At 37.9% G+C, this 26,243-nt stretch overlaps 1 protein-coding gene across 3 annotated transcripts in view; it reads right to left on the bottom strand.

Annotated features, from left to right (window-relative positions):
* Positions 1-909: 909 nt before the first annotated feature.
* The window catches only part of lars2.L (leucyl-tRNA synthetase 2 L homeolog), a 90,571-nt gene continuing 65,237 nt past the window's right edge, over positions 910-26,243 (bottom strand). For 2 of the 3 annotated variants that reach the window (XM_018266444.2, XM_018266445.2), the window contains exons 12-22: positions 24,574-24,689; positions 23,233-23,516; positions 21,606-21,704; positions 19,065-19,202; positions 12,236-12,339; positions 11,253-11,435; positions 10,478-10,647; positions 8,913-8,990; positions 4,271-4,382; positions 3,461-3,588; positions 2,874-3,366 (exon numbers count right to left, since the gene is read on the bottom strand). In XM_018266444.2, the coding sequence (XP_018121933.1) occupies positions 3,187-3,366; positions 3,461-3,588; positions 4,271-4,382; positions 8,913-8,990; positions 10,478-10,647; positions 11,253-11,435; positions 12,236-12,339; positions 19,065-19,202; positions 21,606-21,704; positions 23,233-23,516; positions 24,574-24,689 (1,592 nt within the window). In that variant the 3' untranslated portion in view covers positions 2,874-3,186. 3 annotated transcript variants of the gene reach the window in all.

The raw sequence follows: 26,243 nt of genomic DNA on the forward strand, positions 1-26,243 counted from the left end.
TAAATGTGTAGCCTCACAGGGCATTTGTTTTAGATTGTGTCAGTGACCCCCATTTGAAACCTAGAAAGTCAGAAGAAAAATAATTCAAAAACTATAAAAAAGAAAAAATGGAGGCAAAATGAAAAGTCGCTTAGAATTAGCCATTCTATATAATACAAAAAGTTAACTTAAAGGACAAGGACAGTCTAAAATAGAATAAGAAATGCTGTGTTTTGTATAATAAACATAAGCAATAACTTACTGCACCACAAAGCCTAATCAAACAAATGATTTATGCTTTCAAAGTTGGCCACAGACATCTTTGCCTGACCCTGACCCTGCACATGCTCAGTGTGGTCTGCGCTGCTTAGGGATCGTCATAAACAAAGCTGCTTGAATTCTGCATGGCTGGGAAGTAAGGCAGGGGCTTCCCCTGCTGTTCATAAGTATGATTGTTTCCCTGCTCAGCAGTTTGGGACCATCTGACAATTCCTATCCACAGCAGTAACTGAAGGGAGAATTTCACTGCATACAGTCAGGTTTCTTATAAAAATGGTACACATTTTTTAATTAAAGTATATTGGAGATAGGTTTCTTTTTAATTAAAAAAAGTAAAAATGGGATTTTATTTTTTTGTCTTTCCTTGTCCTTTAAAAGTGAACCTCTTCTTTAACACACACAAGCTGAAGCGGTCCTTCTAGTCTAGATCAAGTTATCAACTTATTGGCCCCTGTATGCGGTCCTTGGCCAACCAACATCATGCAGAAAATTGAGCAGATAAACATATGTCGGATGAGGACATCATCTGCAAAGTCTGTGTATCATGGTTCTCTGTATGACTAATGCAGTATATCCATTGCACAGATATATGCTTGTCCTCATTCTGTTGAAAGCACTTAGAAATAAGTAGGCAGGCCAATTTAGGTTTAGTTTTTCTTTAGGTTCTCCTGATGACCATTGTAGCAATAATAATAATCCATCATTAAACATATCACCATAAATACAAAAAATTTAACAAAACTAACAAGTCTGTTTTGAACGTGTACAACTGGAAACATGGACAGCAGCAATACAAATAGTAAACATATCTTTTAGGCAGTATAAAATAGTCCATTGTATGGATACAGCAGAGGAATGCGATAGACTGATGCAGAGTCGTCTAATGAACATATTGTAGGTCTGAAGCGTATGGAGAAAAATAAGTCGTAAGTTACAGATTAGAGGTTTGTATCTATAGGACAAAGTGGAAACTGCTTACAGTAAAATCTGCAGCCAGACATGTTTTCCAGTTAGAAGAGCTATGTGTTGTTCAAACTTAAAAGAAAGGCATTCATGGGTAAAGAAAGACATTTGCTTGTGGAACTGGCAGTAATTTTCTCAGTGACACTTTCCTGTCCAGAAAGTGCAAAGGACTGAATCTGGATTGCCAGCCAGGGGCTAAGGGGTAAATTCACTAAGATCTGAAATTGCGCCGGCGACAGCTTCGCCACACTCCACCGCACTTTGCCAGGCGTAGTTTCGCCAGCGCTATGCAAATTCACTAAAATGCGAAGTTGTGCTCAGGGATGCGAACGGTAGTGAAGTTGCGCTAGCGTTAATTCGTCAAGCAGATTTACGATCTTTTTCAGCCTATCATCCTTAAAAAAGGAAAAGACGCCAGCGTTTTTTGGTACTTAGAAAAAATTTCAACTTTTTTTTGAAGCAATCCCTTTTACACCTGGTCTCAGGTGGCGAAGGCAAGTCTGGCGCAAGAGGTAACGTTCAGTAAAATGCGCAGCGTAGTTACGTCCCATTCGCCATAGCGCAACTTCTCCTGGCGTAAGGGTGCGAAGTAGCGATAGCGTAGGTCCACTTTGCTAGCGAATTTACACCAGCGCCCGTTAGTAAATAGGCGAAGTATCGAATTGACGTCACACTGGCAAATTTGCGCTAGCCACTTCGCCTTTAGTGAATTTGCCCCTTAGAGTTAAAGGAACAGTAACACCAAAAAATTTAAGTGTTTTAAAGTTATGAAAATAGCATGTACTGTTGCCCTGCACTGGTAAAACTGATCTGTTTGCTTCAGAAACACTACTATTGTTTATATAAACAAGCTGCTGTGTAGCAATGGCAGAAATTGAAAAAAGGCTATATGGCCCAGGTTAAATAGTGGATAACAGATAACACCATTATGTTCATCAGAGCTGTGTAACCAGAGCCTTTTCTCCTTGGAATGGCTGCCCCCATTACTAAACAGAAGCTTATTTAAATAAACAGTTGTAGTGTTTCTGAAGCAAGCACAGCAGTTTAACCAGTGCACGGCAACACTGCATTATATTTGTATTACTTTAAACACTTTCATTTTTTGATGCTACTGTTCCTTTAACTCTGCAGCAGGCAAGGCAGTTACTGTGTGGCATAATAAAGGTTCAGGGATTATCACTGCTTCACATGTCGTTGTGTGCTGGTTTAACTTTGATTGCGAACAATATCTTTTGACTTATAAGGATTCCAGAAATGATGTCCCAGGGGCCCACTGGCTATTTTCCTGGTGTCCCGCCAGCCCAGTCTGGCACTGCTTATGGTTTTAAGGCAAGCACCCTTTCCCCAGTCAGTTCATTGTGCATCACATTGCTTTGATTTGTCTTTCCAGTCTAAAGCAGAAGAAAACAAGCACCCTTTCCCCAGGAGTATGCACAGATGTTTTGTTTGTGGGAAAGTTACTGCTGGTGGGATAGTGCACTGATATGTTACCATTAGGAGCAATACATGACTAGCAAATGTTTCCCAATAAAGCAATATAATTTTGTATCTGAATTTCTTTGGTCGGTCTTCACCATACTGTCACACCGAATTACATCTGATCTTTTTCCTCATTGGTTTAGAAAAAAATATTTCCATACTTAAAGGAAGGATGAGTAAAGATCTTACAACTTTATGACTCTGTGATTCTAAATCAAAAACAGTTCATAGTGATTTTTTTCCCCACTGCTATTTTCTAGCACCTGCTGAAACAGCAAATATACTGATTCCAGGCACTTATGCTTTATGTTACCAGGTATGTCTTTCAGTAATAAAATACTCCAGAAGGTTGGTGTAAAATTCTTAGATTATACACTCAATATCAATATGAAGCATTGTTGTACACCCGTGTAAATAGCTTTGCATATAGAAATACCAACTGGATTATGTTAGATTCTTTGTGTTTGCAGCCACAGTATGGAAAGCTTAATCTTGCACAAGGAAGTTGATGAGGGCTGTCCTTGGAGAGAGAAACACCTTTGTGATAGTACGTCCCTGAAGATGTGTAACACCCAGGTCACTCTGCAGCACCATCTCTTGAACCACCTTGGAATCACGGGAAACCTCCTGGGGGACACCAACTGTGCCAAATGTTTTGTTGTTAATCTGTAGAAACGATGGGAAATGAAATGCATTGTTTGAGAATGTCATAGGCTTTCCAACTAACCCAACCATTTTTTGTTTGTTCCAGATTGCTTACCAGGACCTGCACTTCCACTATATCAGGTTGTCGTAGGTAATCTGGGTCTACACTGGGCCACTGCTGGGCAAGTACATCTTCATCCCACTTGTACTGTGTACACAACTTAAACTGGACATGCGACATTCCTAGAGGTTTAAATAAATGATGCATAAAAAGTATATTGGCCTAACTGAATAAATAGATTTTAACCTAACCCTTACATATATTATATGTTAAATATTCAGCAAGAAAGTCTAGAGAGCTAGCTGAAACCTCAGCTATTTTTTCATTTCAATAAATTGCAACCTTTTTTCATCCTAAGCCCTGTGAGTGCTCGACTTCTTGTGGATAGAGAGAGAGAGATATATATATATATATATATATATATATATATATATATATATATTACTCAAAAGTCATGAATATCTTGTAAATGATATCCTTATCAACGGTGACTAGTGATGTCATCAGTTATAAACAGTGGATAGTGATGACATTTTTGTCACATGACTCACTAAAACTTGTGTATTGTAATAAATAAAGCACCCCTTGTTGGAAAATATGAGGTCACTGCTGGAGAAGGACCATGCACTTTTAGACAATAAACTGTGCTACTGCAGCAAGTACTATCATACTCTCCACTTTTAAAAGATGACAATAGGATATCCAAGATACTGCCGGATATAATCAATATCACTTGAAGCCCCAAAAATCGGTTTGCTAGAATCAAAGAGATGAGGGGCTGTTATATCTATACTATATTTATACAAGTACTACATCATATCATTAAGTCAGTTAGGGGCTTCCTAACTGTATATTATATTTTACCTTTCCATAGTTCTGAAGCCAAATGTGGTGCCATTGGGGCGACCATAATGCAGAGGCTGGCCAGAGCATCTTCAAACTCAGAGCTGTGTAGGATAACCCGAGAGGATGCTTGCTAAAATACACACAGAGAGGAGAAGAGTTATGAGTGACTACTCTTGCATTGATATTCTTCTTACCTTATATTGCTGACACTTTTGCTACAATATTATCCTTAAAAACGTATTTTTTAGACTTGCATTACAATCTTTTAACAAACGCAGATTAACTAAGTGCTGTCAAGCTTGAGAAGCCCTGGCTCCGATCCACCACAGAAGGGATGCATGTCAATTTTGTGCATTCAAATGGCTTTTTTCCATCTCTCGATGTGTACGCGAAGAATCCAATAATACAAGGCTCAAGAGCATGCTGATACACAAGGGGGCACTATAACTGCAAGGAAAGTACATAAAGAACAGTTCTTATGAAATAAAACACATTTGTCTAATGCTTCAAAGCAGAAAAACAAAAAAAAAGTATTTTAATGACTAATAGGCAGCTATAATAATGGGGAATATTAGTAAAAGAGTTGCATGGATTTTTGTTTCCAAAGTAAAAGCTTTTATATAGAAATTGCAAAAGCAATGTCATGAGAATTTCAATTACAGGTATGGGATCCTCTATCAGGAAACCAGTTATCCAGAAAGCTCCAAATTACAGAAAGCTTGTTCCCATTGACTCCATTTTATCAAAATAATCCACATAAAAATGATTTCCTTTTTCTCTGTAATAATAAAACAGTACCTTGTACTTGATCCCAACTAACATATAATTAATCCTTTTTGGAAGCAAAACCAGTGTATTGAGTTTAATTCATGTTTACATGATTTTCTATCAGACTTAAGGTATGAAGATCCAAATAAAGGAAAGATCCCTTAGCTGGAAAATCCCAGGTTCCGAGCATTCTGAATTCTGCAGTGGAAACCTGTCCATCTAGCATGGGCAATGGCAAAAGGAAGCTTCTCACTATCCAGCAATCATGCAGGTCTCTCTTCGGCACATCTATTACTCATAATGGGTTATGTAAATATGGTTGGAAATTCAAAACAAAAATAAATTGTATGTGCATCATATCTAGCCTGAGGCTTTGAAGAGCTTTAATTACTGTTTTAATAATGTTTTAAATAATGGCACTTCAAACAGACTTTTAGGGCAATGCCACACGTTACATTTTGTCACCTGCACTTGATTTCCTACACCAGGCGAGACAAAACGTCAGAAAATACCTTTGCACTGATGTCAGTGTGAATCAGTAGTGGTAAAACAACTGAATTGCTTTAGCGTTGGAAATTGCTTTCACCTGAGCTTCTGTAATTCAAATGTTTTACCACCTGCGTTTCACACTGACACCAATACTAAGGTAATTTGTAATATTTAGTCAGGAAGGAAAGACAAAACGTACTGTGTGACAATGCCCTTATTGTAGGCTCAGTATGGAAAGTTGCAGTTTGTATTCCTTGGTCTTATTCCTTGCGTGTTGACTCGATCCTAGTTCCAATGGCCCGCATAGCAGCAATTGTGGCCCAAGGGTCAAACAATCGCATATTGCCCACATAACGCGTATGGCCAGCTTAAGATGACAGCTCTGACAGGAGAGATGACAGCTCTGTTCTAGGAGACAGTTCCCTTTATAGCAGTAAGCAAGGCAAACAGCTAAAGGAAAAGTAAATTCTGCCTGGTACGTAGAGCAGGCACAAGGACACAAAGAAACTCTGCTGCTGTTGGGTGCAAAAGTGGCTCATCAAAATATTAAAGTACTGGTACTACTAATTCAAATAAATGTATGGGATCTGTTATCCGGAAACCCATCATTCAGAAAGCTCTGAATTAAAGGTGGCCATACATGGGCCAATAAACACTGCCAACAGATCGAGACGGCATTTTATTGGCACATGTATGGGCTTCTTTGATTGATATCTGGCCAAAAGTTGGGCAGCTGTCAATCGGGCAGGGGTAAAATCCATTCGCATTGCTCTCCGCATCTATTTGTTGATATGGTCAGTCGATCCGACTGCCGTATTCTCTGCATTATGATCCGATGTTTGTGCCCTAGGGGCCCACGATCAGATCACCCTGATATAGCCCCCCCCCCTCAAGGTGGGCATACGAGGAGAGTTCCGCTCAACATCACCAAATGAGCGGCTCTCTCTGTGTATGGCCACATTTAGGGAGGGCCGTCTTCCATTGACTACATTATATACAAATAATGCAATTTTTTAAAAACAATTTCCCTTTTGTCTTTAATTATAAAACAATACCGTTACTTGATCCAGTCTAAGATATTATTAATCCTTATTTGAGGCAAAACAATTTGGGTTTAACGTTTACATGATTTTCTGGTAGACAGTTTAAAGCTTAATAAATAAAAACTCACCCACATTCTATTCATTTCTATGTTATTTCTATAATAAATACAAATCTAAAAATAGTTTTTCGTGGGGTAAACTCTTGTAAGTAATATTCTTTTGCATCCAATAAATTAGAGGGATGACTACTTGGGGTATGCAGATAGGAAAGGTACGGTGCCTAGTGTGCCCTAGGAAGGTGCCTTTTCACCCTACCCCTAGTTCCAGCCCTGACCCTGTCTGTCCATTACATTTCTAGTTCATTACATTTGTATCTAACCCATATGTGCTTAAATACCTTTGCAAAGTATTTCCCCCATTCTGCAGTAAGGCCATTCAGTGTGTTCCTCTGTAAAGTTGTGTTTTATTAAGTCTATTTTTAATATACCTTCCTTCTCACTTCATGTTGTGAATATTGTTTTAGGCTGCAAAAACATCCAATTTCCCCTTGATTCTCTCCTGTCTGTAATTGCCTTGTGTTGGCTGGAGGGGTCGACACCTCTCCCAACTGTATCAAATAAGAAATTTGCCAAACACAAAAGGCTAGTGTAGCAGGCAAATCCCCTGCACGTTTATTTAGTCATATGATATAACGTTTCGGGGGTGTGCCCCTTCCTCAGACATGCAGGGGATTTCCCTGCTACACTATCCTTTTGTGTTTGGCAAATTTCTTCTGCGAATATTTTTAGCCATGCTTAATTCTACAAAATTTCCCTCCCAAACTCTGCCTATTCCCTTTATATAGTTTGAGCTATATTACCAATCAAGGGTAGGCCCGAAGCCCGAAGGTCGGGCGGGTTCAGGCCAACACTCGCACAAACTATTCAGGCCGCAGGCAGGGTCGAGCCAAATGCTTCCTGCTGCCCTTCCCGCCCACAACCTAACTGTGCCCCACTTCCGCGGAATGCGGCATTGTAGATGCGCGCTGTAAGGGTCGGGTAAGGGTTAAAAATGAAAATCAAAACAAATAAACCGTCCAATGAGAATCCTTTTATGTAAACAAACCACTCCCTTTACCCAGCTGGAGCCTGTGAGGTTTTAGATAAAGAGCAGCTCATTATACAGAGGCTTTGAAGTGGCTGGTGATTTGTTTTGATTGTGCTCATAGGGATCAGAAAAGAAAAATGATAATTTACAGATTTTACCCTAAGGGCAAGAAATAACAAAAAACATACATATGAAAGCATAAGGTAAAAAGTATGTTCAGTATAAGCCCTACTCATTAAACTCATGTTGGAAAAAAGGGTATACTGTCCCTCTAAGATCTTGACAGGATTTTTATCGCCGTACAAATATCAGGGAAACTGTAATATGCATGGGGCTTTAATAATTTGCTGCAAGTGGCGTACAGTGCATGTGTATGTTCCTTTAATGGTATTAAATGAGTGTAGATCTGTACAATCTAGCTGACTAACCAATTTCACAAATTGTGATATGAGGCACTGTAGTTGAATAAAAGTGGTGGGCTATAGTATGACATTTATTATCATAGAAGTTATAATTTGCCATGTTTGCTTATCCAAAAAGAATCCTGTTATTATTGTGCCTCATTCTATATAGTGGAGACATATTCTGCAAGAATGCATGCTCAGTATTTTGTGACACCAAGATTTCAATGTAAAGCAGATATTTTGCAAGGAAAATGAATCTTTGATTTGCATTCATACCAACACAGCAAGAACATAGTAACATAGTAACATAGTAAGTTAGGTTGAAAAAAGACACATGTCCATCAAGTTCAACCTTTTAACTTTTTTTAACCTGCCTAACTGCTAGTTGATTCAGAGGAAGGCAAAAAACACCATCTGAAGCCTCTCCAATTTGCCTGAGGGAAAAAATTACTTCCTGACTCCAAAATGGCAATCGGACTAGTCCCTGGATCAACTTGTACTATGAGCTATCTTCCATAACCCTGTATTCCCTCACTTGCTAAATAGACCAATGGAAGAAAGGAGGAATTACCCTCGCACACCCTGGCCGTCCTGTCCTAAACGAATGCCCGGTGCTCAGAGAAGGAGGCGTTGGCAAACACTGAACTCACTTGCTAAATAGCCATCCAACCCCTTTTCAAAGGAGTTATGTTCTTTTAAACAATTAGAACATGTGCTATTACTAAAGTCTGTCTTGGGAAAAAAAGGCCAACAAACAAAAAACAAAAATAAAGCATTTCTGCTTCCTGTGTAAAAAACCCTTGTTTTCAGCACCTACTGCAATTACACAACTGAGAATGAGGGAGTGCTGGAGGCGGCATGTGCACTTACCGATAGTGTGTTGCTGAGACTCATTAACTGCGAAATAGATGCATTGAACAAGTAATCCTCGGTGAAGTGGCTGGTTACCTAGGAAACGCAAACAAAAATGCCTTTTTTGGATTACTCATATTTGCGGAAGTACAACACAAAGGGCTAATTCCTTGACACAGGTGAATTTTATATTTTTGTATATTAACTGTTCAATGTTTGTGAAGGTTTCTTACAAAATAACAAGGTTGGCATGGAAACTTTGGTAAAAAAACATTTGGCTTAAAAAGGGCCATTAAGTGTGAAATCCAGTTTAAAACAACAATATGTATAATTCACAAATACTATATACATGCAAAACCTTCCAAACGCTCTCTTAGAGCCAAAATGAGCTTGCTTGAAAACATTTGGAAATGTACCCTACTGTGTAGTGGTGATTCTAAGACTGTGCTAGAGACAAATGATAAAGGTAAAAACATGGTGTTGCAACACTGTGACACTTTAATTCAACGGAGTGTGTTTAACTTTTTAACATACTGCCAATCAGAGTACTTTTGGCATTTTTTGTCCTTTATAATAATGGTACATGGTGACTTTTGTCGCTTGTGAGAAATCTCAGGGAACAAAGCTCCAGAAAATACCTTTGCGCCAGGATGAATATAAACCGCAGCAACAAAAACAAGCTTGCATGATATGATGCCAGCAACCGGAATCATTACCTCCGCTAGGGTGCAGGCAGACACGACAGATTTCGGCATCATAGCGCAAGATTTTGCATTTCAAATCGAAATCCAACGCTCCTGCCTGCACCAGAGCTGAGGTAATGATTCTGGGTGTAGGCAGCAAAGCAGAAGAGGAGCAATGGAGAAATACAAGCCAAGACCCATGTAGTGTGGCCCTAGCCTAAGACATTTTCTTAGGAGTCTAACCTAGAAAGGGGCACTTTAGAGTTAGAAAAATAGTCATGATATAAGTGACTATAATTACTAAATATTTGGCACCCCCAGTGATATTACCTTTCCTTTTCCTTTAAAAGTATAACCCAAGGTTTCTCCTGTCAGGAACAAAAATTGGAACATACTAATTCCTTTCCCAAAGTGAATAAATTACCAGCATACAACCCCCTACCCCGTATTATCACTCATTGTTGTCACTGTTTTGTTAGCAGATGTCCATTGTGCACTGGTTATCTGCGTACTGGTGTCTAATTACCGTATCTACCTTTAAAAGACCAGAGTAGTTTCGGTTTCCCTGATTAGCTCAATATTTTAAAAAAATACATGGATTTTTTTCTTGATTAACAGGCAAAATGTATGTTCTGCACAAACCCTATTCATTGCACTTATGTTGAACAAGAGGGTATACTGCTGAGAAAGTATGAGAGAAATTAACAATAAACATGCTTCACTCAATGAATTGTTTGTCTCACTATGCTCTAGTGCCTCTAAAAAAAAAAAGTAATAGAATGCAATAATAGGTTTTAAAACAACTTAAAGTAAGATACAAATACCTTACTTGAATTAATCAAATATTCAGATATTCAGAAATGTTCTGTTGCTTACGCTGAATATTAATTATATAACTACCTCTAGCACAGCGAGATTTCTGCTTTCCCAGATACGTCTTGCTTCTGCTACTTCTTTCTTATTTAGAAGGTGAGGATTCGGTACAGATGAGAAATTTCTGGCTTCAATAAATTTGCTTGTTATTGTCCAAAGACGAGTCTGCCACCTCCGCACTCCAGGTATAGCATCAGCTTAGAGAAAAAGGGTGTGTGTTAAATATTGCATAGGGGCGGTTCTACTATGAGCCGAGCAGAGTACCCTATCTCAGGGGGCTATATTCAGGAGAGTAAAATGTTACAAACAAATATCCGCAAAAAACATATCTGATTTTAACTGGAATCTACACAGTTCTGTTTTAAGGTGGCCATAGACACACCAATAATATTGTACAAAAACTTGTTCTCTTCCAGGAAAGATCTTCATTGTAATGTCTATGGCCACCTTTAGCTGGAAAATGGTTAAGGCTGAGGGCACATGGAGCGTTGGCTCCACTGCTCTCAGCCTGAGTCTTATTTGCAGGTTGAAAGAAGTGGATCCGCTTGCTTCCACACCTAAGTAAAAGTACACTGACAAGTACAGCTCAGCTGCAGCTACACAAAGTTGAAACATCAAGGATAGGCCGGAAAGGAGGCCTAGTGAAAGGAGGCATTTTCAGGCCAATGCCTGCTCAACTCGGCTTCCGTTTTTTCCTTGAATTTATTCAATCCCTCCTACTACCTATCCTGTACTCTATATAATGACTTTCTGTGGGCTGACAAAAACAGCAACTTCATTACTTATAGTCAAAGTAACATACTTTTCACATCCCACAAAATGTCTTGCTCAGGTGGAGCAGCAAAAAGCAGATAAAGTCTGGTTGTGTCAATGCCATACTGATCCACTATTTCTTCTGGGTCAACTCCATTGTGCTTGGATTTGCTCATCTTTTCCCATGTTACCAAAAGCTTTTCCCCTGTTTCCAAATGCACAGCCTCAGAACCTAAAAAAAGAGAGACATAAAGCAGGTAGTCAAACAAACCAAGTCATGTGTTCATAAGAAAGAAGTAAGAATGTGATTTATTATCTAAAAATCTATTATACAGTAAGTTCTGAAATACAGAAATGCTGTTTCCCATCGAGTTCTATTTGAGCACACACTTTTTGACCGATTTTCCTTTTTTTCTGTGATAATAAAGAGTACATTTTACTTGATGGTAATTCAGCTAGCATGCAATATATTTATCTTTTAGCAGCTGCAAGGAATGGAAATAACAAAAAGCATAGATTTTTTCATGATTAAACAATAGGAAAAGTTGTTCAGCACAATCCTTTACCACTTAGCTGATATTGAACATGAGGGTATACTGACCTTTTAACTTCTAAAGGAAAAACACCAGTCACAAACATGATCACTTCAACCCTCCTCTTAAAAAAATCTCTCTTTAATTACAGCTTTATATTTATTAAGCTGCTATGTTATGGATATAGGCTTATATCCTATTTAAAGGTTTGCTTATATTAGATGTAGGAGGAATGTATCAAACGTGTCACTCAGCGTTTAACTGGCACCCCCATGGTCTGCACCTTTTCTCTTCCAGTGCTGCTCCTGGGGCTAGAGAGGAAGGCAAGGAGCAGAAGCAATAGTTCAATGCAGGGAGCAGGTCTGTGCCGGGGCCCACCCGTTTTTTTTCCTGGTATGCCGTCGGTCCAGTACAAACCTGGTGCCACTTGATGCAGTACTTCCTGATGTGTTTGATATTACCACTGTATTTCCAATATACAATAAGCCTCACTGCTTACCAGTATCATCCACTTCATTCTTTTTTAAGTAACGCCCAGTCGAAGCAAGCTTATATGTCTGCCCTTTGATAAGTCCTTGGACTAAAAGCTTGTGGAAAGGCTCTCTGTAATGAAGACAAGATACACAATTATCACAATTATTTATACAGCTTCTACAGTACAATATAAAAACAGCATTGGGCAAAACTTGTAAATTGGTTTTACCATAAAAAAAAGTCCAATTACTATAAAGCAGATTTCCATTAATATGACATATTTTGGCCCAGAATAATATTCTGCATTACATAACTAAAAGAATATAACAGTATAATAATAATATAATAATCCATACGTTTGGAGTATATAGGTCTACGGAATCAGCGTTCACATAAGGGCGCATGCAGACAGATAAATACATCTTACTTTGTATTTATGTTTAACGTCATAAAAATGTATATATAATAGGAGTCCTCAAGAAAGTGTCCATATCACTTGGAGACCCTTGTGTGTGTGTGTGTGTGTATGTGTGTATATATATATATATATATATATATATATATATATATATATATATATATATATATATATATATATATATATACACACACATATACATATATATACACCTAACTGGCCAGTGGTATGCTGATTTATTTGCCCCTCTGATATAAATATATTTTTTTAATTAGTTTAGGTAAAATGGTCTCAGCCTGAAAAAAATGCAGGCTGAAAGCAGCGGAGCTAACACTCTGTGTGCCCTTAAGCTGATGGGACATTTGTCGCCTACATTTAAAACAAAACATCTGACGTTATATTAATACCGGGATTTATATAAATAGCAAGTAGTAAAAAAACACAGGCATTGATTTTCCCAAGATTTACATTATTACCAGTTGGAATTTAACTTCAGTCATTTGTTCGTGATGCAGGAAATTAAACACCAATAACAAAACTGCCATAGCCCTTAGTGGTTCTTATTTAAATCACTAATTATGAATTTGCAGGTTAGTAAGATACACAAAGGATACTATAATAATATACTTTAATTTACGTTCTTAGGTACCCAACTTTTTCTAAACAGATTTAGTAAATAAAGTACCCCCTATTGTAAAATATAAGGACATTATAATTTACCGAGGAGTATCATGACCATATGGGAATGATAGGGAATGATAGTGTTCCTTTGAACAGTAAAAATTGCTGGCCAAATAAACAGGAATGCACAAAGCAGTGGACCCCAGATTGCCTGGTTTTGTTTTTTTACATCGATTTCCTTAATCATTTTAGTCATGAAGGGAGCAGTCCATTGTAATGATTTACATAAACATCTGCCAAAGAATATGTGCTTTCCAAAGATAAAATTTGCACTTCAATTATTTTAGGATAAGTATCTGACCCCATATCCATTGTATGAAGCAACATGTCAAAAATGCTTAAAGCTCTCATCCATAATGACTGCCCTGCACAACAATCCTTCCCAATGAGAATGTCATCAGGTTTGTTTTTAATTGTTGGCGCCACTCAGCAGAAACTGGATTACTACCTAATCACGATCATTCAGGTCAAAAATGCTGGAATGTTGAGCCACTATTTCTTAATAGTTTGTCTTCTTTACTTGCTTGATGGAAAGAAGTCAAGCATAAAGTTAATTTAGTACTTGGCTAGATGCTATAAGCAAATTACTCCAGAGAGTCTGTGTTCTATGGAAAATACATCTTTACAATTGCCATGGTAACAATAAATTAGGGCCAGGCAAAGTGAGCACTAGGCCTTTGAACAGAAATACTGAAAGTGCCCCCATTCACTGGCCACCAAAATACTTAGCCAACACAATGCTTCAGAGATATGGAGAATGGGAGTAAGGGATCACTGTTCTTGCTAATAGTCCACAGTGTCCCTTCTGCTTGTGTCAGTTCTGCAAGAATTTGCCACTGGTATGTTACGTTAGGTTTGTCAGAGGGAGGTGACAGGAGGTGCTCATTTTGGGTGCTGTGCCTTAATTAATTTAATTCTTTAAAAAAAATACACGACTTGTATAATGGGCAGTCACATTATGTGCATTTAAAACAAGTTACTTCCCGTACATGGGCAATACAAGGGGTAACATAGGTGAGACATTCAATATGCATTCCTAAAAAGCTTTACACATTAGTGGAACTAAAAGGCAAATATCCTGGAGTGTCCTGAGATATATTTGCAAGCCAGACATTATACTCAAGACGGTGGTCCGATCGATTCAAACGCAAGACTCTGATAACTACCTAGACTGTGTTCTAATACAGTAAAACCCTCCATCTCTACAAATTATTAAGAATTCCATTATCTGATAAACGTGCACATGGGCAGACGCCATCCCTGTGGGTGAAAATGCGAGAGCGTTACTGGGCCTGCAGTCACAGCGATCCGTCCAAAGCCGCTCTGGCTGCGGAGACGCAAAGGTATAGCAAGTTAGGTTGTATGGACGACATCAGCAGGCAGGCTCCGGGGAAACCGAACTTGATTAAAAAGTCCAATCTTTATTAGGTATGGTAAAATACACTGTAGGAGCAGGTAGGGGAACGGCTTAACGCGTTTCGTGACCCAAGTCACTTCATCAGAAGCTATTTGAGAAAGGAACAGGGATATGGTTGCATCAAATTCCAGACTTGTCAAAAGCAAAATTGTCCTATTTTCCTGTCAATTCTTTATCGCTTTTCCGTTCAAGTCAGTTTCATTAAATGTATTTTAAAACTCGTTACTTCTCCCCAGAACTGAGGAAAAAAGTGAGATGGTCAGATTGCTGTCTGAAATGTTCTGCACCTAAAGAAGACATTTATCACTATATATGGATTTGTCCTTTAATACAAACATTTTGGGAAGCAGTTATTCTTTACTGTAAAAGTACCCTACATACCACCTGCCCTCCACATGGGCTATGTTTGGTGATGTTAAAAAAAATTTCAAAGTCAGATAAAAAAAAAAAACTGGAGGTATACTCTCAGCAGTTAGTAGAAAAGCTATATTGAACTGCTGGATTTCAAATGTGCCCCTGTGTTCACCATGCTTGTTCTTTGAACTTCATGATCTCTGCTCACTGTCAGGGCCCAAGCAGCTTAACAAACACACATTCAACTGGCAGTGCCAAGCAGAATTGATTAAGCTGATGAAATGTAAAGTGTACTCAAAATCACAACAGTTTGAATTGATATGCGGTTATCAATGCCAATGATATTAATAACTAGAGATAGCGCCAAGATCCATTAATTTCCTAAAATGGATTCAGGGACCTGGCAATCCTCCACCAGTTTGTCCAAGTCCCAGGCATACATAGGCTGTCAATACAATTATTAATGTTCATGCTATTTGACAACCATTGTAGCTTTGGTATAGGTTTGCTGGCCGTTGGAGTCTGGTAGGGGGAGATTTATTATGGTAAATTTAAATTCGAATTTTGGTTTTTTTTGTGTCAAAACTCACAAATTCAAATTTAAAAGCACCAATTTGAATGTGAGATTTTTCACACCTTGACCATGGAAACTGTACTAATTCAAATATTTGCCACCTAATATTTGCCACCTAAAACCTGCAGAGTTAATTTACAAGTCAATGGCAGAGATCCATCGAACCATTTGAATATGTTAATTGCCTTCCTGACATTCAAGTTTTTTTTTCGGAGGAAAACTTTTCGGGTCAGGACTATTGGATGGAATATAAGACATTTGAGTTTTTTCATAAATAACCTCCCATTCCAGTTGCGTGTACATTCAAATTTATTAGAGTAAAAATAAAATTCACATAAATTCGACCTTTGATAAATAACCACCTTACATACAGTAGCATTATGGTTCCACTGGCGTAAGACAGTGCCTACCTATGAAAATAACAGTCATTGATGCTGAAAGACATTTTAAAAAATATCACTTATCACAGAAATTATCATGAAAACCAGATTTGCCCCAGTGGTATAAAAATGACAGAATATGCCATATAATCATGTTAAGGATTCTTTAGATATCCCAGTGAGCTTTATAAGTGATCTTATAATTACTGGTCTAATAAACCTACTGTTACCCATGATTAAAAAAACATGCACTTGGAACCAATATGAGATATATAGTTTCTATCAATACAGACATGATAATAGGAGTTGGGTAAGACACTAGGGGGCATATTTATCAAAGGTCGAAGTTAGAAAAAACTTCGGCCTACTTCGAATCGTATGATCGTACGATCGTACTTCGAATCGTAAGATCGTACTTCGATTCAAAGTTTTTTTTAACTTCGACCTTCGATCTCCCAAACTCCCACAATTGCCTCCATACAGGTTGTAGGAGGTTCCCCATAGGCTAAAACAGCACTTCGGCAGCTTTTAGGTGGCAAAAGGTCGAAGTCGAAGTTTTAAAGAGACAGTACGACCTTCGAATTTCGATGTTTTTTCAAATTTGAATTGAAGTATGACTATTACCTAGTCAAAGTACACAAAAAATAGCTCGAAATTTGTTTTTCACTTCGAAACTTCACCTCGACCTTTGATAAATCTGCCCCTATCTGTAACACCCATGAGACCATACAGACAGCTCTACATGGCTAGTGGCCAGCAAGACAGATGTGACCGATGAGCTACTGGCTCAACACAGTTCATATAGTGGTGGCACAAAGTTTCTGAGATGCTTCCCAGAACCTCAGCTGTGACATCTGCTTGGCAAGCTTCCTGGCATGTCGCTTTCCAGCCTCTTACTTTTGGCCCTAAATGGGTAAACACTGTCAGTAATGGCTTGAGCTGTAGTTGTGGGGACATTTCATCCATGTGACAAGAGCCAAGAATAATCTCCATCGAGTATAATTCAGATTACACATCAGAATAAATGGATTTAAACAAGATGTGGTACTTTTCTTCAAATGCTGGTACCATCATTCAGATATTACTTTCATATTCTTAGATTTTAGCTGCAAAGCATCTCATTGTCACATTGAAAGCATAAATGCATTGGCTGAGAGCTTGATTATTAAAAGTGTGATCATTTAGGTAATGAGTCATTATTCTCTAGTTTGCTGGGAAAAACACACTCCTCTGTGTTTCATTTTTCACTGCAACGCAATAATGCGTTTCAGGCCAAAAACACCATCTTCATGCTGTCGCTTTGTGGAAATTAATATTATGAAATAATAACTGCACTGCTCACTTCAACAAAACTGAAATATCCTTTAAATGCAAGGTTTTGATTGCAGACTAATTAATACCAATTATCCCATATGCGCTCCTAACAAAGCAGATTTATCAAAGGTTGAAATTTTCGAGTTTATGTGAATTTTATTTACTCTAATAAATTCAAATATACCACAACTCGAATGCGAGGTTATTTAAGAAAAAATTAGAACGTCTAAAACTCAAACAAATATTCCCCACCCAAAAAACTCGCATTTGGACCGAATTCGACTAAACTGGAATCGAGTTTTTCTCCAAAAAAATCTGGAGTGTCAGTAAGACTATTAACATCTTCAAATGGGTCACTGGACCTTTGCCATTGACTTGGATGGTGAATAGTCAAATTCGAGTTGTTCCCAGGATCCAGGCATGATAAATCTCGAATTCTTTCAGTGAAACCTAAACGAGTCCTAACCAGGTCAAACACAGCCAGAACGTTGGCTGCCCCTAAGCACAATATTCCGATTGTGACTATTGTCCTTTTGCCCCAGCTATATTCCCCACTCTACTACCCAAAAAATCCATAATTTGCAAAGAAATGCCACCACAAATTGGCAAAACACTACACATTTAGACTTGTGGAATATTAACCATTCTGCACTCTACATAGATTACTTACATTATCTAATACAAGGGAGTTCAAAATGTAGAATGTGACACAGCAACCCAACAATGTCCACACACAGCTCCAAAAGATCATTCTGGATACATTTCAGTTTGAACAATGACTTAACAAATGAGTCTTGTCTTGTCCATTTAAATACAACACAAAGGGACATTACTATGGTAGGGTAAGTCTCAGGGGTTTAGACCCCCCCCCTGATATGATAATTGCACAAAAAGGCAACCCTGCTATACTAAGTGTGGACACCGTTGCTCTAACTTATTCAGGCAGTGGTTCATGCCCCCATAAGATGCCTGCAGTCTATGCATGTCCTACTGCTGCAAGAGCAGCAATGACTTGACTGGCAGATGCCCCTGTCATACAATATGTCTGATTAATACATGACTGCCCATAGATGCAAGGTAGATTAGCCTTATCCTTTGCACTCCACTGGCAATTCAAGTCCTAATTGAGGGAACGTAACCTAAAGATTTAAAAGTTATGAGACTGACACTGGATTTATTGATACTTGTCAAAGGGAAGAAAAATGATAAAAGCCTAGCAACCAGTGACAATTTACCACTGGCCTTAGAAATCAAAACGTTTCATGCCCAAAAGATATTTAATTATAGGCCTATGATCAAGTGCCCGAAACGTGTAAGGCTTCAGAGGTGGTTTTCTTTTTACTATATTTTGGCATCCTTTTTGGAGTGCCGATCTCCCTTTTCTTTTTCATGGTCTTTCTGTATCGCTTTCATTTGTGCACTGCCCTTTTTTTTAAGGAGATATCTACATCCCTCATCTGCTGACTGATTTTCTCAAATACAACTTCATGTTTGTTAATGAAAAATAATCCATGTCATTCAAATAATCAAGAAAAATAGAAAGATTTAAAATATAGCAGAGAGAAAATGTAAATCAGCTATAGATGTGGAACTGACTGATGAAATGCTGCTCAACCTTAATGCGACTGTGCTCAAAAAAAAGGGGGGGAGGATTATATGCAATCATTTATGTGCTTGAATAAAGCTTACAAAAGTGAGAATTGGCAAGATATTAACCTGTGCTTAGTCATGCCCTGGGAACTGCAGAAATGGTTGAAGAATCGTGCATAGTAAAGATGCATCACAGCATGCTCCTTTCCTCCAATGTACAAATCAACCGGCATCCAGAAATCTGCCCAGGTCTTGTCAAAAGGTCTGTAAAACAAACAGCACTGCATTTAGTAAAGGGCTCCACAGTAGCTTTAATTACCACAAGGATCCTTTAAACTCAATATTAATTTACTGCCAAAAGCCAGCATGTTACTCTGTTACACTTTAGCAGGACTATATTTAGCATCACCTGCATGTTCCTTAAAGGGGTGATTCACCTTCAAGTTAACTTTTAGTATGTTATAGAATTGACAATTCTAAGCAACTTTTTAAGTGGTCTTCGTTTTTTATAGTTTTTTACTTAATTGCCGTGTCTCCAGACTCTCTCCAGCTTTCAAATGGGGGTCACTGACCCCATTTATAAAAGGGATATAAAGGCAAAAAATAAAATCCCATTTTCCCTTTCTTTAATCAAAAAGAAACATATATCTAATATACTTTAGTAAAAAAAAAATGTGTACCATTTGAAATTTGACTTTACGCAGTGAAATTCCCCCTTTTACTTGCTGACTTGTTGACTGCTGCGGATATGAAACTTCAGATGGTCCTTAGCTGCTCTGCAGGAAAACAATAATACTTTCAAACTGCAGGGGGAAGGAACTTCCCAGAATTCGAGCAGCTTTGTTTGTTTCCCTGTAGAACAGCCTGCGACTGTGTAGAGCAGTGATCCCCAATCAGGGACTCCTGAGCAACATGTTGCTCTCCAACCCCTTGGATGTTGCTCGCAGTGGCTTCAAAGCAGGTGCTTATTTTTGAATTCCTGGCTTGGTGGCAAGTTTTGGTTGCATAACAATCAGGTGTACTGCCAAACAGAGACCACTTTTGGCTGGCAGTAAATAGGGATGACATAGGGGCAACTAAATAGCCAATCAAAGCCCTTATTTAAACCACCCGGGAACCTTTTTCATGCTCATGTTGCTCCCCAACTCTTTTTATAGTTAAAGGTGGCTCATGGGTAAAAAAAGGTTGGGAATCCCTGATGTAGAGATTTGTATTGGATTTTATTTTTGCCTTTACATACTGGATTGGATTTAATATTTCCAACTCTGGCTGCAGGGACAAAGATCATGGAGCCAGATTTAAAGAGATAAACCGGGATTCTCATTGAAGGATTATTTTGCTGCAGCCACTGGTTCTGCAGAGTTGGAGAAAGTTTGTATTAAGTAATACAAAAACTATAAAATCCACATTAGATAACATGACAACACAGGACCCAGTGCAGTCTTCATTTTCTGATTATTGGTCTTGCTGTATCGGCTTCTGTCAGATATTATTTGATGTGTGCGGTTTTGATAATTTATGATGATCCCTAAGCAGTAGCCCAGACCACACTGAGCATGTGCATGGTCTTGGTCTTGCAAAGAAGTTTAACAAAGTTACAAGTTGATGACCCCCTGTGGCCAACTTTGAAAGCATAAATCATTTGTTTTATTAGGCTTGTGAACAGATCAGAGGTAACATAGACAAGCTAGATAACAGAACTCACTGCTAACAACTCTTTATATTCAAATGTATATAACTTGAAAACATCATATATTTAAATCAGCAGAAGCAGACTCATAAAATGGTTTCACAAATAATCCTTTTTAAACTTTTTATCTATAGTTTATGTTTTTATGTATAGCTCATGTTTTATTAAATTTTTCCCTCAACAAAATGATTTTCTTCATTCAACCAGATGAGTCAAACTGTCAGACCATGAAAGGGTCAACAGAAAAGAATTTCAGCATAACAGTCTTTAATGCTGTCTTTCAGAGACATGAGTCATAATACCAAAACAAGGCAAAAACATTAAAATATTGTGCTTACTTTTATTATAATAGCTAGAAACAACAAGGTTGTATTAGTTGGCGCTTTGACTGTATGGCAATTAAACACATTTGCATATGACAGGTATTCATTACCCAACAAAATCAAATTTGGATATGTTTTGAGGTGTGAAGTTGTAAATTTGCATTTTTAGAAAGCACCCAGTGTTTCATAATCAGAGTTCCAATATGCTGAGGAATAATGCTATTTTGTATTTGAATTTCACTGCAACCTACCAGTGCTTTCCACTGCAGTTCTGACATACTGGTAATGAAATCTGGCCACTACGCTACATTTTTACTGCATAGCTTCCATATCCGGTACTAAAATTAATGGCAGAAAACTGACCTACTTTTCTGCATCTATTGCCTGTATCTGCTCTACGCTTTTAGTTAAGAGCTCCCAGTAAGTGGGCAAATAATGTGTTGAAATTCTGGGAGCACGTCAAAACATTTGTGGGAGTACAATATAAAATGTCAGCTAGAGAATATCCACTTCAAACTGCTGTTCTCACTTATGACGTCCCTGTTATGCACTACAGAGCCTTGCTTAAAAAAAAATCTGCAGCTTTTGTATACGATTGGGAAATGGGTGAAAATATATCTTCTTTATCTCTGCACGGACATTAACATCTCTTACCTTTCAGAGTTAATAGGATCTGTATATCTCAAGTAGTACCACGCTGAATCAACAAAAGTATCCATTGTGTCTGTCTCTCTTACAGCTGCCCCCGCACACCTAGGGAAAATAAATGAGCATGTGATGCACTGCTTCTTTCGGACAGAAATCCTTATCACCCTACCATAAAAAATCCTTAAAATATATTTATCACAACAGAAATACAAAGCCATTCTTACTCCTGAGTTTTAACAATATTTTGAACAAACAAAAAATCTTTATTCAAGAATGTATAAGCACCGAATAAAATATGAGAAACATAACTATCTTAAGGAACATCTAGAGGATGAAGCAAGCTGTTCTACTTCTATTGTTGTATATCTCTATAAGAAGTAGAACATAGAGTGCATGCACCAAGTATGGATATTTTATTGTTGGGTAAGAACGAACAGATTATCTTTACTTCTTCTGTCGGGTAAAGTAAGCAAAGTAGTTCATATGTAATGCTTCTCAGGCTGGCATTCAAAGCAAATGAAAATGTTACTTTATTAAATAAAACAAAACAAAAGTATATGGGGATACTACAGAGAAATGTACTGAATTTATGAAAGACTGAATCCAGAAGGATTACCATCAACTGATCTGATTTCTATATATCAAAGCATTTCTGTAAGAAAAACATTATCTTTAATAAATGTGACAATTTCAGCTGTGGAACACATTTAATTTCTTATGGATAGTGCCGCTCGGTGTACTAATACTTAGATAAATTTTGCATATCACATGCAAAGGATCTGAACATATATTTTCAAGGCTGCAACTATTAATCAAAGCAGAACTAAACCTTCACTGAAGAAGTAGAGCAGAAATGTTTTACACTGTTTTAGGCATCTATACCAGCTCAAGGTATTAAAGCTTTTGCCTCCAAAGAGGATTCTGTAGCTCCCCATTTTCTTTTCTGCTGATTCACTGCACACGCTTTGTGTTGCTGTCACTTACTGAGCTCAGGGACTGATGTAAAGTATACTGAATAATGAAATAATTCTCATAACTGGTACATGGCAACTCAGAAACCAGCACAATTAGTATCAGAACTTACTCATCAACCCTCTAGCATCAGCTTAAATGACAGGCAAAACAAATGTTTTGATTGATGATTTGTGGCGACCCCTAAGCTTAGCTTCTTAACTCAACAGCTGCTCAAAGCAAACCGAGCATGTGTGTGTTGCAGCCACTCCTAACAAAATCCAAGACAACTTCAAAGACCTGCATCATTACTACTATAGGGATGCTGAACCTTTAGGCTGGTTCAGTAAGTTTGTTGTATAAAATATACCATTTCTAGCCATATTCTTGTTAAGGGTTTAGCTCTTCCAAAAGTATTACAAACAAATGGTATATCAGCCCCTTGGTCATGTTCAGAACTAGCTAAATAATTTTCTTTGTAAATCTCACTCTGGCATGTCATGATTTGCTGCAGAGTTAGCCATTATAGAGTGTTTGCTGAATAGACAACAGTTCTGGAAACTGTACTGTGCGCTCATATCATCTACTTATGTGAAAGAAGTAATCCAATAACAAAAGTTAAAAACACCACACATCAAATAGTATTAATCTGTTTATATCCCATCTGTGATCCAATATTTACCTGGGGCAATTGCAGTGTATCCACTCGGAGGCGCTTGCTAATGGGGAAAGGCCTTTTCCTGTAAAACAAGCCACAGAGGGTAACAGCACAGGCAAATCCTCATATGGGACAGGAACAGCGCCACATGATGGACAGTGAATGACAGGGATAGGTGTACCCCAGTACCGCTGCCTTGATATGAGCCAGTCTCTCAACTTGTCACTTGTCAAGTGTCCGCCCACTCCCTCACTACTTGCTTGCTGGGTTATGGCAAGAAAAGCTTCTTGTCTAGACAGACCTGTGAACTAAAAATACTACAAATTAGGCAAAAAGAGAGTACAATTTCTGCATAAAAGTGTACACCATACTAGAAAGCTTCTGCAATCTGCATTTACAGCAAGTAATGAAATATATATTGCCGCTGGTTAAAAAGTGGTAAAGAGCCTCCATCGGATTACATGGAAGTACTAACTAAACATTTCAGCATAATAAAATACCATAACCAGCAAATTCAAATATATAGGTGGAGAGCAGGCAGGTAAAGTAAATTGTGATCCATAAAATGGACCTGTCACCCAGACACAAAAAGCTGTATAATAAAAGTCCTTTTCAAATTAAACCTGAAATCCAATTTCTATTTTTTATTAAAGCATTCATAGCTCATTTAAAAATCTCAGCTGTCAATCAAATATTGCCTGCCTCTCCTCTATGCCTTAGGCTGGAGAAACAATTACTTTCACTTTTAATTCAGCACTTCCTAGATGTCACGGCTCTCCACACATTCCCCCTTTCTCTTTACAATTTAATTGTGTGGCCAGGGCATGGGGATGGACATCAGGTCCCCCATTCTGGTGCACAAACAAGATTCTGAGATGATGCAAGGCTTGTCTTAATAACAGTGTCCACAAAATGGCTCCTGCCTGCTTGCTATAATTATGAATTCCCAGACTAAAGGAAACAAGATTCAAACATTTTTATATAGTGTAAAGTTTATTTTGCTTGACTAATGTGGTAAAATAGGATTATGAATCATTTTTTTGGGTGGCGGGTCCCCTTTAAGATCCTGTTAAAATGTATGTGACCTTGTCTAGACAAATCTTACTTTGTTTCCAAGCATTTCATAGTGCCATCAGACCAAAACTCCTATATGATTTGCACATTATTATGTCTATATTAGATGTGTAAATATCAGAGTCATGAATCATTTGCACTAGACCTATTACATCCTTGGGCTATAAATTGCATATGTTTTAAGGAGCACTGTAAAAATATTTTCTGAGCATTAGTAATTGAATTGATAGAGTAATAAACTAACCAAGTGTTGTTAAAAGCATCAATCTTGAAATTCTAGTCATTACAAACCTTTCCTGAGTTGGATATCATCTCTGTACCATCGCTGCTTGTTACAATAACTCTGACATATTGTAACCCCAGCTTGTCAGCTAACTCTGCATCTTCAGGTTTAGCACTGGGGATACCTAAGTAAGTAGGTGAGATAATAATTAATATGCAAAGGCAAATAAAAACTTACAACCTGATAAATCCCACAGGTTTACAATAAGTAAGTTATCATTAGTATTATTAGGTAAAGCTGGCCTCTTGATACATGTGAAAATTCCTAGGAAATGAAAAGACATGGAAAGCCAAAATATTAGGCTGCCCCAGTGAAATAGATATTTAACTTTTTTCTTGGGCTGGTGCTCCTTTTAAAAGAAAACTGCACTGGGCTGTGGAATGACTACCTAAGAACTACATTGGCAGCTCCTTACCTTAAAGGCAAACTATACTCCCTGAACAATGTAGGACTTTATAAAAATATATTGAATAAACAGCTCATATGTAAAACCCTGCTTTTTAACAATAATATATTTTTTTAGTAGTATGTGCCATTGGGTCCTATCATAAATCGAAAATTGCCATTTTTAAAAAAATAAGGGCCATCCCTTCGGATCCTATGATTCACGGTGCACACACACAAACCATACATGAGCCAAATAACAGTTGTTATGTCTTTTGCTTCCCACACTTCTTCCTGTTACAGTTAGAGCTGGAGTATTTCTGGTCAGGTGATCTCTGAGGCAGGACAGAGAATATCATTAAAATGGTGGTTCAAGGCAAAAGATGTAAAATTGTATTATTTACTTAAATATATATACCAGTTTGGTAAGATTCTTTAATATTGCACTTACTTTGATATAAACCATTGGTTGCTTAAGTATTCATTTTGGGGGTAAAGTTTCCCTTTAAATCCTAATTCCTTTGGCAACTGGCGATTGTGCAGTAAGTACAATTTGGCAGGATGGTGCCACAGATTAAACACTCTTGTTAAAGGCCCACAGCACAAGGGGCATATTCTCCAACTGTCTGTTTATTTACGGAGTTTATGGCCATGCAGACAGCTGGAAATGTTAGCAAAGAATACTATACATCTATGTGCCAAGTTTTTAGCCATTAATAGGCATTATTTAAGTCAGCTAGAGAAGCTATACTATATCTTGTTTCAGTTAAAAGGTGATACAATCCTTTTAAATTGGAACAGTCAAGTATATATAAACTATCAGTCTGCAGTTGCTGTTAATTAAATAAATCTGTTTCAAAAATTCTCTCCTTATCTTATTGATTTTGTGAGATTTATGAGTTTTTAGAAAATAGGTGAAAATACAATCCTCCACAATTCTTAGAAAAATACTCCCACACCTAATTCCCTTGAATAGCCATTTCAAGCATTTTGTAGGAAATTGCATTTTAACCCTTTTATAAACTAACAGGTTATTAGTGTTCTCTGTGTACCTACAAAAAGGTTGTTAGTGCAGTTGGTTACTTATGCTGTGAGTTCCGGAGTGCTAACAAGATTCATCTGCTTGCTACTGGGGCTTTGTTTAGACTGAGCAGCATGAGCCAGCTAGCATTTCCCCCAGCGTTTTTCCATTTATGAGAAGTGCACACTTAAGGGTAGAACTCCACGGTGCAGCTCGAGCCGACATGCGACGAAAAGCATGCAACATGTCGGATGTCCTGAAGATACAGGAAGT

Source organism: Xenopus laevis, chromosome 6L (genome assembly GCF_017654675.1).
Source record: "Xenopus laevis strain J_2021 chromosome 6L, Xenopus_laevis_v10.1, whole genome shotgun sequence".
NCBI lineage: Eukaryota > Metazoa > Chordata > Amphibia > Anura > Pipidae > Xenopus > Xenopus laevis.